Consider the following 14,936-nt stretch of genomic DNA (forward strand, 5'->3'; position numbering starts at 1 on the left):
ATGCTCCCCCCCGCCCGCCTGGCAAACACCCTCCACCATCAAGGGAAGGGTTTGGTCCTGAGCATTGTCAGGCCGACGGGTACAGGTACGCTTACAGTGATGGGGACAGGGCTCTGCAGGGACACTTCTGGGTGACCAGAAAGCAGGTGTCTCCCCAGTCCTGCCCAAGCACATCACTGATGGGGACACCATCCTGCAGGAGCTGGAAGGTCACCCAGCCACATTCCCCCTGCCAGGTACCCGGCGGGGCGCCCCCAGCTCTACCCCAGCCCCATGGGCAAACCACACAGCATTTCCTCAGTGATTTGCAGCCACCACCCCTGTGCACCTGGGACGCGCAGGGTCGCAAGCCCAGGGTGACAGGGCATTTAGGACTGGGCTACAGGCAAAGGATGAAGGGTTTCCTCCTTCTCTGCGTGTTTCTAATGGCTCCTTTGAGACAAGCCACACGACTCCCTGTTGGGAAGCCTCACTGAGCTGTAAGTACAGGGCTTTTTATTTGGACTGTTAATCTAAATCCATTGTACCTGGTTGGAAAAGTCCCTGTGTGCAATACTCACTGCACTTGCTGCATCCTCACTTGAATGTCTATTAGCAGCTTCCTTCCCACTCCCCTGGGTCCCCTCCGCCAGTTCGAATAAACATACATAACTTCCATTTGAAAGCCTTTAAGCAAAAAATATGTTGTCAAGGGAAACTCTTCTAACATTTCTTACAGATATGCTTGATCTGGGTTTATATTTTTTACTGTCATAAATTCATATGTCAGAGATTTTTTTTCCCACAAGATACATATTCATTTGAATGCCCAACACCCAGCTCACACTGGGCTTGTGTAATTCTGATGATTGTCTCATTAAAATAGCTTGCAATATATTCCAAAATTTATCAAAAAGAGACTGGCTTTATCTGTTCTATTTTTCTGACCATTTATGGAAATTTTGGGTTAACTAAAGGAAAATTTTGCAAATTCATATTATTCCAGTCAGAGACATTTGTATTCTCTGTCCATTGCACTTTAAAACAAAAAGACACCCCACTCTCTGCAAGTAAGCTTCTGTTTCCCAGCAGATACCCTGGCAAACGTGAGACAGGCTCACGCTTTGATGAGCCAACAGGGGAGATCAGGCCAGGTCTTAGTTCAAACCTCACCTTTGTTCTAAAGCTGAGCTTAGCTAGTCGTGAAATGAGTAGGGAAAAGAGTTATAAAACTATTAATTGCTGCTTCAGATTCCTAGATGAAAGCTGTATGCGGGCGGAAATAATTGGCTCTATTCAGAAGCAAACATCAGAAAGGAGCATCTCAGACAGTTCACGACCCTTTCCTTGCTCTGCTTCCTGCACGGGAGGGATTCCCTGGGGTACAAAGTCTTGCAGGGTCCCCACACCCACTTTTCTCTTTTTTTTTTTTTTTTTGAGCTGGGAGAGTGGTGGGAGCTCCCTCCCCACTCTCAGGTTTTGGCACATCTTACCCAGAGCCACAGCCACGCGCTGGGGACAGTCCTGCGGAGCTGCAGCATCTCTTTGGGCTTGTCCCACCATCCCAGTAGCCACCTGCGCTGCCCTGTGCCCACCCCAACCCCAAAACCACCTCACCTTTGATTTTGGTGACACCTGGCCTGGCCTCCCAGAGCAGATGCTGCACAGGGAGGGTGCAGAGAGAGGCTGAGGATGAGGGTGGGATGAGCTGGATCCTGCAGACCCACCCCCATGGCCCCTGTGTGTGTGTTTGTAGCCTGAACGCATGAGCATCCTTCTGGAAGGAACCTGGATTAGTCATCCCCACCCCACAGATGGGCTGTGTGATGTCTTCCCTAGAAAAGCTAATCTATCACAGAAATTCCAATTTATCTCGGAAAAGGGGCGTTTACACTCCCTTTTCTCTCTTGCTTTTATCTTAAGCATTAAAAAAATGATCCTTTTTTTTTCCCCTCCCCTTTGGAAGGCAAGACAGTGAGTCCATTAAGCTCTGAGGCTCATCACAAGCCAGTTTTCTCCTCCAGACGTGGTGTAATGGGAAGCGCTGGCTCTGTGGTGCAAAGCCTGTGTCTTTAAGGAGCCCTGGCTGGGAGATGCAGTGGAGTTAGCAGATGCCTTTGCCAGGCTACTTCACACAAATCTGGCATTTGCTGCACCCACAGCCTTGCTCAGCTTAAAAACACCCCTCTGGGGTTTATTTCTAACCACCACTCTGGTACCAGTCCCCCTCCAGCTCTGCTCTGACCTCCAGATTTAGTTGCGAAAATGTTCCCCAGGTCCCTCCTGGTCCGACAAACCTTTTAACGCTGCGTTTCTCAGACATGGGAAGACACGCGGAGCTTTAGTGCTTGCCCCATAAACCCCAGGAGATGTCAGTGAGCAACACAGGGCTGGGCTGCAAAGGTGTCTGCAGGGGAACCGGGGTTCCCCAGGACAGGGGGGACCCGCCTCGTGTCACTGATCTGCCCTTGGCCCTCGGTGGCTGCTGTGGGACCGGACTGTCCCGTGCGGGGTCTGGTGGCACCTGCAGCCTTTTCCCTCGGCTCCTGCTGCTTGTCTGTGGCCTCTGTCCCTGGGTTACCTGAAAGTTCAAAAACTTCAGTGGGTGGCACAAGACAGAGAAGGTGAGAGATTTTTCTAATAACAGCTGGCTGGTGAAAACCAGGGAGGAAAGGCTCTGAGGTGGGAGACAGCCCAGCCTGGAGGTCACAGATTCCTCAGCGAGCGCTGCAGCAAAAGCATCAGCGGCTGCAGAAGTTGCGTCAGTACCAGCAATGACCCTGGAAGTGTGGGCAGAGCTCAGGAGCAAGTCACACCTGATAGTGGGATTTTTCCAAAGTAGCTGATGTATGGGGAAAAATACAATTCCTCAACCAATAGGACAAATCCAGTGTCCTTTCTGAGGACACCCAACACCCCGTGCCAGGAGTGGGGGGAACTGTGTGGCTGCTCAATGCACTCCCAGGTGTTTTGATGAATAAGATCTGTGGACAAGCCTGATTTCCAGGTGACACAGAAAGATCACAAACCTTTCTATTTGCCTTTTTATTCTAAGCTTCTGGTCAAGACGGGTTGAAGGCGTGGGAATGCTTGTATTTGTTAGACACTTTAACTGCTGCTCATTAGAAAATGGAATTTCTGCTGGATGGAAAAGCTCAGCTCCCTGAAACTTTTAAAATCTTGAAACACAATAGAAATCAAAACTTTGGTTTTTATTTCCCTACCAACACAAAGGTTTTTAACTCAGTCGTCAATAATTCTGAATCATGTTTTTCTTATGTTTCAATATATAAAAATAATCTTAATATTTTACATGACAGAACACACAAGAGGAAACAAAGCAGGCAGATTGTTTTGACACTTCTTTGACTGAAATTCTCCCTAAAACTGACACCTTTGTGAAAATACTTGGAGTTTGTCAAAACTGCCTTTGCAGATTGCACCATCTAAGCACTTTTTGACCAGGTTTAATTAGCAACATAGGTAGCCGGGCTATAAAGCTCTTGGGCAGAATCGCTGCATCTGTTTTGTCCACGGGGGAGGCTCTTCCCGGTGTAAATCCTCTCTTCAGTGACTAATTACCTGTTTGAACAAGGAAAGCCCCAGGGATGAGCTGCTGGAGGGGCAGTAAACTGCCTTCCTCATGTCATTCACGATCTGCAAAGGGAAAAACTTTAAGAGGTAAAAAAAAGATAAGGAAAAGTTTCACGTGGAAAAATCATCCGCTTTTTTTTTTTTTACCCCTTCCATACCAGCAAAGCCAAAAGCTGCTTCTTTCCCCTCCTCTCTCCCTGGTTCTTTCTCACTTTTCAAAATGCGAGCATCCCCCCTCCCGCCCCAGGGTCCTTCTGCCCCCGCCTCCTCACCCAGGAGCACCCGGATCCGGGGGGAGCCCCGTGTCCCCTCCAGCCCCGCTGTGTCTCGCCCGCAGGTGGAACCAGCTCCTGCTCTGCTGATCATGGTCAACAAGACCTTTAATTACTGGGGTCCCAGTTTTGAGGAGGACGTTATCAACATCAACGTGGGGGGTCTGAGAAGGCGGCTCAGTTCCAGCGCCCTCTCCAAGTTCCCCGACACCCGCCTGGGACGCCTGCTCTTCTGCGACTCGGAGGAGTCCATCCTCCAGCTCTGCGATGACTACGACGTGAGCGCCAGGGAGTTCTACTTCGACCGAAACCCCGGCTTCTTCCTCTATGTGCTTCACTTCTACCAGACGGGGAAGCTGCACGTCATGGAGGAGCTGTGCGTCTTCTCTTTCTGCCAGGAGATTGAGTACTGGGGCATCAACGAGTTCTTCCTGGACTCCTGCTGCAGCTACCGCTACCATGAGCGCAAACTGGAGAGCCGGCACCACAACTGGGATGAGGAGAGCGAGGTCAGCAGTGTGGACACATCCCCCGATGAGATCTCCGACATCAACCATGACCTGCTGCACTACAGCACGCTGCGCTGCGGCAACGTGCGCAAACGCCTCTGGCTCACCATGGAGAACCCCGGCTACTCCATCCCCAGCAAACTCTTCAGCTTCGTGTCCATCAGCGTGGTGCTGGTTTCCATAGCCACCATGTGCATCCACAGCATGCCCGAGTACCAAGAGGTAGATGAGAATGGCAACGTGCTCGACGAACCTGTCCTGCACAAGCTGGAGTATTTCTGCATCTCCTGGTTCACCTTCGAAGTGTCTTCCCGCCTGCTGCTCTCTCCCAACCCCAGGAAGTTCTTCAAGCACCCGCTGAACCTGATTGACATTGTCTCAGTGTTGCCCTTCTACTTCACCCTCTTGGTGGATGTGACCATGGGCAGTGACTCAGAGCTGGGCAACCTGGGCAAGGTCGTGCAGGTGTTTCGGCTCATGAGGATATTCCGGGTGCTGAAGCTGGCTCGGCACTCCACCGGACTGAGGTCGCTGGGGGCCACCTTGAAGGTAAACTGGTTCTCTGTCTCCATATCTACTCCTGTAGTCTCTGGGTGAGGAGGAGACCTCTGGTACAGCCAGGGGATGCAGAAATTCCCATTCCCAGTGAGCTATGTGCTCTGGGTGGTGTGTGGAGAGTGTCCTTGGGGTGGTGAGCTCGTTTGTTGGTTTGTGTGCCTGCCAAAGCAACCAAGTGTGAGGAGCACTACACAAGTCCTCTTTGTAAGGCAAATAGCAGTTCACCCCATTGCTTGCAGACTTTGCTTCATGCAGAGCTGGTTCTTCCAGGGATTCAGCCACCCCTTCCCCACCATGGTGTGCAAGCCCTGTTGCACAGTGTTGGAACAGACTCAGCCATGCACGGGTGGATGGTGATGTCCCACCAGAAGTGGTCAGTGCCCAGCAGGGCTGCAAGTGACCTGCTGAGCAGGGACCAGGCCAGCCAGCAGCTGCTGGGTATGGGAGCTTGGAGCTTGGAGCTGCTCCAGTCGGGGAGAAGCAGGAGCCTCCTAAGGACATGATGGCAGCTGGCCAAAGGTGACTCCAACCCTTGGTGTCTACCCATCTAGGCAGACATAGAGATCCCAGTCCAGCTGAGCTGACATTTGCATCCTCTATGACATGATGAGGTTGAGACTGGCACACGGTTAACCACAGGTGGCACAAAGCAGCAGTAGAAAAGCAAAGGGTTAACTGCAGGAACTGAGACAACCAGCCCAAGGCAGGGTCCCTGACCCCTGCAGAGCCCGAGTTACCAGCAGCCACCCCTCAGGGTGCTGGAAAAGCTCAGGGCAAGCAAGGTGTTCAGGCCTGGGGGAAGCTGGCCCCAGGACCTCATGGTCCTCCAGAGGATGAGGATGATGCAGAGACAGTGAAGGACCAGGGTTCAGGCATGCCAAGAGGTAGCACCCCTGCAGATTCGGTGAGAGGATGTCCTCATCCTCTGTGGCGTGCCCCAAGGCTGTGTCTCTCCTCCCCATCCCCAGCCTCCTTAGACAGACCAAGATCAGCTGTGACAAAAGCCAAAGCATGAAGCCATCAGGAAATCCTCACCAGCCTGGTGCTGTGGTCCAGAGCTCTGTCGCCGCAGCACGGCTGCGCAGCATGGACCAGCCATGGTGCCCCGCAAAGCTCAGCTCTCCCCCACTGTCCCTCCCTCCTCCGTCCCCCTGGTGCTGAGGGCCATGTGCCCAAATCTGGGGAGGGCGAAACTGTCCCCTCACCTCCTGCGCTTACACAGAAAATCCAGCCTGATGCATAAGCAAATTAAACTCAGCCTTTAATGGTCTCTGATTCTTGACAACCAGATCAAGAGAAATACTAAAGTGAATCCTTGAGCCTGCCAAGATGCAGAGTGACACACACTCCCCATGTCCCACCATGCACAGGGCTTGTGCTGGGCACAGGGAGGGGATCACCATGACAAACATCTCCTCTCCTCGTGGGACATCCTCTGGTCCCCACATTTAAACCAGAAGATTGTTTTTCAAGCACTGCTCATGAAATATCCCTGTATTTTTTTCCTCCTTCTAACAAAGGCTATGCCAAATGGCCAAAGAAAGCAATCTTCATAACAGAGTTTGAAATTCAACCAAAGGGATGCTTTCCTCCCACGCAGTGCCTGGCAGGGGCCAGAGCCGCAGCTCCTGATGCTGCTCCCTCTGAAGGGCCATCGCAAGGACGGAGCGGGCACAGCCACGGCTGGGGACACCCTGTTTGTCACTGCTGCAGCTGTGGCGAGGCCAGCAGGAGATGTCCTGGCATCGGCAGGACTCAGCTGCCAGGTTGGAGCCATCCCCATGGGTGAGCCCCGGAGAAAAGCAACCCCCAGTGTGGCTGGGGATGAGCAGCAGGAAAGGTCTTCTGCCAGCTTCTGCTGTGAAGCAGGACCAGCCCAGCACTAGTCCTGCAAAGCCCACAGAGCATCAGAAGAAGCGAGGGGGGAAAAACTCCTGGCATCCTCAAAGCCTGCTGAAAGCAGGGTCCAGGGAGGATCGTTTGAAATGAAGACACCTGAAGTGCTACCTGCACCATACTTACTGACACAGACTCACCTTGGAAGAGCAATTAGCAAGTGACAGACCCATGTAACACTGCTTGCAAAATTTAAATAAAGTTGTACACATGGGAAGGGCTCTCTGATCCCTTTCTGTGCTCCATTTCATCGTGAACAACATGTTGCAGCAAAGCAGGGACTGATGGGCTCATCTGCATGTTATTAAGCAGCAGACAAGATCTGGGGAGCCAGCAGCATCCCGGCTCCAGCCTCTGCTGAGCCGCCGATTCACTGAGTGATGCGCTGGAAAGTGCTGCTTCCCGGGGACTCCGGAGCCAGCTGTAAATGGGGATGAGCGAAGACACAAATCTGACGCAACCACTTGGCATTGTGATTTACTGGGCACATAAATTACAACGTCTTGTTAATCATAATTTACTTCCTATTGCAAGAGCATAAAGCAGCGGCAGAGGAGTAAAGGCTGTTAACAGCCAGGAAGTGGGAGCGATGGCTCTGGCAAGCCGAGTAATTGTTCCCCTGCCACAAAAGTGCTAGCAGAGGGATTTCTGCCTTTTGCGCATCATAAACCCTTAATGGTCTACAGATTGCTTGGGGCCTGATTCAGGGTCTTTTTAACTTGAGGAGAGGCTTCCCACACATCCCTGCCCTTCCTCCCCACCACGCACAACATCCCTTACCGTTATTGCAGCTCCCCGGGTGCGGGTTTGGTGCCTGTCCCCCACTGGCAGCCAATAGCTGTTAGGCACTGAGTAATTTAGGGATCTACAGGAGTGGCTGTCTGTCCCCTGAGGGGCCTAAATACACAAACAGGTTGGAAGAGCTGGGGCTGCACACCCCCAGACTGCGGATGCATCACCCTGCTGTGGTTACTGCAGGCCATCTCCGTGCTCCGTCCCCACGCTGGTATATCCAGACAGGCTCAAACTGGGCTCTTCCATTTCATTTGTCTTCTGCTGTACTGGAGGAAAGATGTGCATTCAGCAGAGGAAGGAGTCCATGGCTGTCCCAAGGGCAGATAGACCTCCTGCCAAGGCAGCAGCCCGAAGACAGGTGAGCAAACCACACATTTTGAGGATAGAAGGCTGCAAATAGGTGGCAGCTGGTGCCTGAGAATCAGCTGGGAGATTCCTGGAGCCTCCCTTGTGCCACAAGCCCTGAGCAGTAGGAGCTACCTGGCTTCCCCCTCACCCTCCAACACATCCCAGGGCCATAACTGATACTCTTTAAAAATGCATAAGGTTATTCATCTCTGCTGCTCCCCAGCTGGGACGTACAGATGTGCTGCTGAGCTCCAGCCAGGAGTGAGCCTTTCATGGCCAAGTGATGATACATCCTTGAAACGTGGTGGCTCTGAGCTGTTTGTCCTTCCCAAGGAGCTCCTTCGAGCTGCTATAGGGCATTTGCAGTCTGAGGCGACAGTGGAGGAGGAGATTATTTCCCCTCGGTATTACTGGCACTAGCTGAGCAGCTTTTGCCAGCAGTCTAAGCAAAGTCTTCTCACTCCCTGCCGTGAATCTACCTCCTTTATGTCTCATCTTGACCATGGAAGCTCTTTTCCCGTATCTTCTGCTGTTTGCTTTGCTCAAATGTTGTTTCATTTAGTCATTATGTGGTTTCCAGTTAAGCATTCTCTGGCTGTTAGGAGATGGGAAAAAACCCCAGGATCAGAGCTCTGCCTTCCTTTCCCCAAAAGATGAAGAACAAGGTGGCAGAGCAGTGGGCAGAAGCACTCAAGAAATTTGCTTGTGACAATCAAAAAGCGAGTAGACCAGCCGTGCTGGCAGGATGGCAGTGGCTTTGGCGGGTGCTTACCCTGGCCCTGCCAGAAAACAGGGGCTCTGCGGTCCCCCCATGTCCCCTGACCACCGCTCTGCTTTGCTTTCCAGCACAGCTACCGGGAGGTGGGGATCCTGCTGCTCTACCTGGCCGTGGGGGTCTCTGTCTTCTCCGGCGTGGCCTACACCGCCGAGAAGGAGGAAGACGTTGGCTTCGACACCATCCCGGCGTGCTGGTGGTGGGGCACGGTCAGCATGACCACTGTGGGCTACGGCGACGTGGTGCCCGTCACCGTGGCGGGCAAGCTGGCTGCCTCGGGCTGCATCCTGGGAGGCATCCTGGTCGTGGCGCTGCCCATCACCATCATCTTCAACAAGTTCTCCCACTTCTACCGCAAGCAGAAGGCGCTGGAGGCGGCCGTGAGGAACAGCGGGAAGAAAGACCCCGAGGACGTGGAAAGTATCTCCAGCCGCGACCGAGACTCAGAGGCTCTGAGCGAGACCTCCCTGGGCAGGGGCAGCCCCGACCGCCGCGGTCTGACCCCCAGCTCCCACCCCACACCCTGACCCCCCGCGCCGCAGCACCGGGGCACGCACGGGACCCACTTGCTCACTGCAAGCACGGCACGGCTGTTGCACCGGGACACAGTGGAGCAGCCAGGCTCTCCCCATCTCGCACTGTGCCTGGCATCCCCCCTGCCCCGCGGAGGACAGGAGGGGTTGGAGGAGATGCCCAGTGGGTATCGGCTGCTTCCAGCTCCGGGATGCAGCAGCTGGGTCCACCCGGACATGTCTCAACCCTCACTCAGTGACAGCCCTGCTCCCCCAAGGCTGCGGCGCTGGTCATACCCCTGCCAGAAAGGGAGTGAGAAAAAAAAAGAAATACAGGTGACCCCTGATCAGGCACTGCCCTGTGAAGGGGGGTTTTTCTCTGCCCGAGGTTTTGTGTTGTCGAGGGTGAGGCAGCCTCCTGTGCCAGATCGGCATCAACTCCCACCCCAGCCTTGTCCTACCCCCAGCTGGGAACAGCCTCGGCTCAGCAGCCCTGCTGGCCATGGGGGAAAGGGACCTGGAAATGAGTCTGTATGGGACGAGAGGTGGTGTCCAGCTCAAGGTGAGCCCCACTGTCCCCAGCCCCTGGGGTGGCATTGACTGGACCTCACCTTCCTTCCATCACAACCGGGGTTCAGCTGCTCCCCTGTGCTGCCATCGCTGGGAGCCCCCAGGGCTGGGGCTGTGCTGGGAGCCCGGCACGGCCGGGAGCACTGTCCGGGGACACCCGCCGGGGAGGATCAGGCAAAACGGACACTGTCCTCTGAGCCAGGAGCAGCCTGAGGGGATCGAGCTTGGGGAACCGAGGGCCACCCCCAGTGGGGTCTCCCCCGCAAGCCCTTCACTCCATGGGGCTCCCATGCCATGGGACATTTGTTTCAGAGGGGTGGCTGCTCCCTGTGGGTGCTGGCACCCAGACCCCGGGGCAGAGGGGAGGCAGAGCCTGCCAGGGGCTGTCAGGGAGCAGATGTGGGGGGATGCTCCTGGGCACAGAGAAGCCGCCTCTGCCATTGCCATACGCTCACGACTTCCACTGTGGAAGAGCTGCCAGGGAGCCCAGGGGCTGCAGCAGCCTGTGATGGGGTGGAGGAGGTGACCCAAGACAGCCGGGTCCGTACATGCCCGGTCCCCTCGCCACAGCCCCCAGCCTGGCTTCACTCTGCTGCCTCGTCTCTCCCTGCCATGGGGCCTGGCAGGGGCAGGAGGGGACACAGCGCCCTGGCGTCACCTCTGTCCCCACAGGGAGCCCAGCTCCCCGGGTGCCGTTGCACTCACCTTCCCTCTGCAGTGGGGAGCACCCCTATGGCCAGGGACAGCTAGAACATGGGGGACCTTGCACAGCTCCTCGTCACCACCACCTCTGAGCACCTCACAGCCGGGCAGGGCGGTCCGACCGAGAGCTGGGATCCCTTCCCATCCGGACCCCCCGCCTGGCTGAGCACATTCGGGGCTGCTCCCAGCACAGCGTTAATTCCCTACAGAGTTTTTCCTTGACCCACAGTTCTCTGTTTGGAAACGGTGCAGCTCCTTTGTGCACAGAGGAAAACACCCAGCAATGCCTGTGCACCCTGCAGTTACCTAATCGGCTCAAAAATGTGTTGATAGCTGCAGGATGGCCCCAGACACCTGGGTCGTGGCGTTTGCCACCAGTTGTCCTGGCGTTTGCCACCAGTTGTCCTGGCTGCCTTTGGGCACAGCAGTGGTTGCTGGTGCTGGCTCTGCCTGTACCCATCTGCTGATCGCGGGGAAGAAAAGACAAACCAACGCGAGCGCAGGTCCAGCCTTTCTGAACCCAGGGAACAGCGGTGTGGGATGGGAGAGTGCTCACGCTCCTGGCGTCACCAAGTCTTCCAGTATCGACGGTTTGCGGTCTCTGCGCTCATCCTTGCTGCCAGCTGGGACTGCTGGGCTGCACCGGCTGCCCCGGCCAGCTCCCGCTGCGCTGTTACTTGAATAACGGAAGGAGTTTCCCCTTCTCTCCATAAATATTCCAGTAGCAAAATGTATTAAAATGTGAAGACTAAATTACACATATTAATTAAAAAGCATTATGCAAATAATTATTAAAAGAGCATGTAAACTAATTTTCTATCTATGCATGGGATGCATACTGTATATTTTATTAAAGACCTAAGTGACCCGCTTTGGACGCTGGTTTTCTGTTCCGCAGCAGCTCGGAGGGCTGTGCTCCTGCAGCCACCAGCTGAGCCGGGCCAGGTCAGGGGGTCGGTGAGAGCCCCGGGGAGCAGGAGCAGCCCCCAATTAGCGGCTATTTCCCCTGACACCACCCTTGTTTTAAGAAACAAATTTTAACCCCAGGCTCATGGGTCACGTTTTGGACTAAAAGTAGAAAAGGCTCCATTTTAAAAGAAAATATAGCAGGTGTTTGTTGTTTAACTTGCTTAAACAACGTTTTAAGCACACCTTTACCGGCAGAAGGCTGCAGGATGTGTGTGCATGTTCCCTGTCGGCTTCCCAGCCGTTCTGCTCGTGGCTGTCAGCAAGGGCAGGGGAGCAGTGCCCGGGGCGGAGAGGGGACACTGCCCATTGCAGCTCTGGAGACCCCGGAGGAGCTGGTCCCTAACACCAACAGCTGTGTTCATCCCATTCATCCCTGTTACTTCCATTAGCTCCAAGTATTAAAGCCAGTATTAAAGCCCACCCAGACAAATTCAGGCTAGCTTGTGCAGGCCAGCAGCTGCTTAAATCCCGTCTCCTGGCATGGAGAACGTCCCCTCAGCTTTAGTGGCCGCAATCACATCCAGCTGCCTTCCTCGCTGCAAAGGCAAAACTCAAGACCAGCTTCCAGCACCCAGGCTACAAACTGCCCGTGATAGGGATTGTGCTCATTAGCAGATGAGAGCTAGCACTAATTAAGCTACACCACCACAAGCTGCCTCTGGCCAGCACCGCTTGTAGCCTTCAGAAAGTTCAGTAGCCTGTTGGGAGGTCTAAAAGAGCCCTAAGGACAGAAGCGCACAGGACCAGGCTGCCTCTGCACCTGCGGGGGGTTTTAAGCCCCTGAGCAGGGGCTGAGCACACAAGGAGCCACATCCTGAGCCAACCTCAGTGAGCCTGGCACCAGCTTTCTGTCCAGAGAGGAGGTGTCCCCCCCCAGCACATCCAGCTTGAAGCGGGTGGCTGCTCTTTGGGAACTGGCTCTCCTGCTTTTCAGAGGGTGTAGTTTGTGTTCTGATGCTGCCCGGGCTTTATCCTCCTATATCCTGAAGGCAGCACAAGAGGCTGAGCTCGTTCCGACACTGTAAGTGGCCTCTCTGATGCTCTGAAATGACCGAGGTGTCTCTGGGCTGCAGGGGGCTGGCTGGAGGGGGCAGGACGAACTGCTGCTCTCCCTGCACTGAGTGCGTTCCTCTGCTAGATGTGATAGGAGGGGAGGAATAAAAATAGAGTTTACTCTTTATTCCTTTGAGAATTTTCCATTAAAAAAATCCCCACATGCTGCTAATCTTTCTGAGGCAAAAGCTCCCCTAACGTGGGGTTAAAAGCGAGGCAGGACCCCCGTGAGCCCCTCTGCAAACAGCAGCTGCCCTCGGAGCGGGGCTGGTGTGCCCAAGCTCCAGGCTGGGGTTTGGGAAAGCCACGAAAGGCGTTTTCTTTTTTTAGCCTCCTGCTCTCTGTGAAGACACTGGGATTTGCCTGGCTATGAGTAACTGCACTGGGAAAATCCTCCCACTGCCGTGCAGGCGGCTCCGGCAGAGCTCGAGCTCTGCAGAGCCGGGAACCGGGTGCAGGAAGGTGCCCAGCACCAGCAGTGGGTGATCACAGCCCACGTTCACCTCAGCAAGACACTTCTGTGCAGCCATGGGTTGCAAGGACTGGTTTGACTTACTGTTTCTAAGGCAAGTAGGAAATTCTTGTACTTTTGCTAATCCCTAATCAGTTTTCCCAAGAGTGACTGCATTTTCATTGGGTACAGTGGGTAAATCAATTAAGCACTTTATCAGGCTATTTCTACAAAAGCTGCTCTCCACACTCACGAAATGATTGATGAAAGAGTGACTCTTGCCTCCAGGGAATGGTGATTAAGGAGTGACCTTATTAAGCTATTTCATGCAGCAGGGAATTAGAAAACTCTGCTCCACAAGGTAAACTCCATTACTTTTGTTTAAAACTTCCAAGTTCCAGAACCACAATGACCCTGAGCAGGGTCTGTGCACTGGGCTGGTTATTGGAAAACCAGGAGATTTTGCAGGGCTCGATGTGTGGGAAGGACAGACTCCTCGGGAGCAGCGTGCCTGAGATCTCTCCAGCTTGTTGGCTCCTACAGCCCAGCTGATCTTGGTTCAAGAAGTCACAAACCAGAGCTGACTGCTTGAGGAGGTACCTGTTAAATGAGCATGCCATGTAATTCCTGTATTTGCTGAACTATGTATGAAAACCAGTAAAGGCAAACAGTGCAGTATTTTTTTTTTATTATTTTTTTTTTAAACAAAATTAAAATACCTTGTCCTGGTAGTATGAAAGCCCTCAGGTCTGCAGATACTCATGGGTTTGCTTTAGCCTTTATCTGAACCATAGCTATTAACTTAGTTGTAAAAACCATATAAACTCAAGGCTTTAATTCAAAGCATTTGAGATAGCTAAATAAATAGCTTTGAAAGGGTGGAATTAAGTTAACCAAATATGCCTAGACAGGTCACACAACTTCAGGAGAAGAAAAACACAGGTCAGGTGTGCAAGGAAGCAAAGCACCAGCAGGGCACAGTCACAACCAGACGGGGAAAACCGCCCTGCGCCGTCATTTCAAGATCATCCCCTCTATGGTCAATGAGTGATAGTCCAGAGCTTGTGAACTTCTCGAGGTGAGGAAAGGCTGCCCCACAGCTCAGCCATCTGCTGATGGTGCAGAGCTATAGCTATGAGTATAGATATACATATATACTCTTTTACATATATATATATATATATATATATATATATATATATATATTCATTCTCTGCTGCTGCAACCACCCTGGATGGGATTCAGGGACTCTGGGCTCTCTCCACTTCCAGCACTGTATTGATTTTAACAGCAATAACATAGAGGGGAGCAGAACAGACTGTGCTTCGTAGATGGAATTGAATTGTTTTAAAGTTTTTTGAACAACTTGGCTGTCTTCCTGGACTCTTAAATTAAATGACAATTAAGTCACTTCCAGTCTGGAAAGAGCTGATGGGTGTTTCCTGGTTTGACTCTTTAAAATTTTGCCAGAGTGATCAACGCAACGAAAAATCATCAACTCTCAAGTCGGGGCTGTCAGCCAACACTCAAAGCATTTATCTAAGCACATGCTCAGGCTCTTCTGGCCTGTGGACAGGAGGAAATGGGACAAAATGAGGGTGTAGGGAAGAGGAGCTGGGCATAAAGGACACCGGCACAGCAACATCTGTATCTTGGTGCTGACCATCACTACAGGAGAAGAAAAACTGCTGGTGCTGCAGCTTCATGGGAACTTGGCTTTTCCCCCACGGCGGAGAAGAACCTGGCTGAACATCAGCCCCAGCTACCGCTCAGTTGTTGGTTTTGTTAAGTCAGATGCAATTCATATTTATGTGGCTGCAGCGCCGCTGCGCTGGGAACACGACTCTCCCTCCATGCTGGGCTCCACAATACCCCAGTAACACTGCTGAGAACACGCAAGAGCTCCAGGCTTTCCCAGTTACTAGAAATGCCTGCGGTGTCCTTCCCTTTGAT

At 53.2% G+C, this 14,936-nt stretch overlaps 1 protein-coding gene across 3 annotated transcripts; it reads left to right on the plus strand.

The window, feature by feature from the left end:
- KCNS1 (potassium voltage-gated channel modifier subfamily S member 1) lies at window positions 1-9,253 on the plus strand. 3 transcript variants are annotated; one of them, XM_065645738.1, is made up of 4 exons: window positions 314-483; window positions 1,129-1,133; window positions 3,921-4,903; window positions 8,798-9,253. In XM_065645738.1, exons 3-4 carry the CDS (start codon window positions 3,938-3,940, stop codon window positions 9,251-9,253), a joined length of 1,422 nt encoding a protein of 473 aa, XP_065501810.1. In that variant the 5' UTR covers window positions 314-483; window positions 1,129-1,133; window positions 3,921-3,937. The 3 variants fall into 3 exon arrangements, with proteins under 3 accessions (XP_065501809.1, XP_065501810.1, XP_065501811.1); XM_065645737.1 differs by lacking the exons at window positions 314-483; window positions 1,129-1,133 and adding an exon at window positions 1-96 and having other exon boundaries at window positions 3,911-4,903; XM_065645739.1 differs by lacking the exons at window positions 314-483; window positions 1,129-1,133 and having other exon boundaries at window positions 3,787-4,903.
- Window positions 9,254-14,936: the final 5,683 nt, after the last annotated feature.

This window comes from Caloenas nicobarica, chromosome 15, assembly GCF_036013445.1.
Source record: "Caloenas nicobarica isolate bCalNic1 chromosome 15, bCalNic1.hap1, whole genome shotgun sequence".
Taxonomy (NCBI): Eukaryota; Metazoa; Chordata; class Aves; order Columbiformes; family Columbidae; genus Caloenas; species Caloenas nicobarica.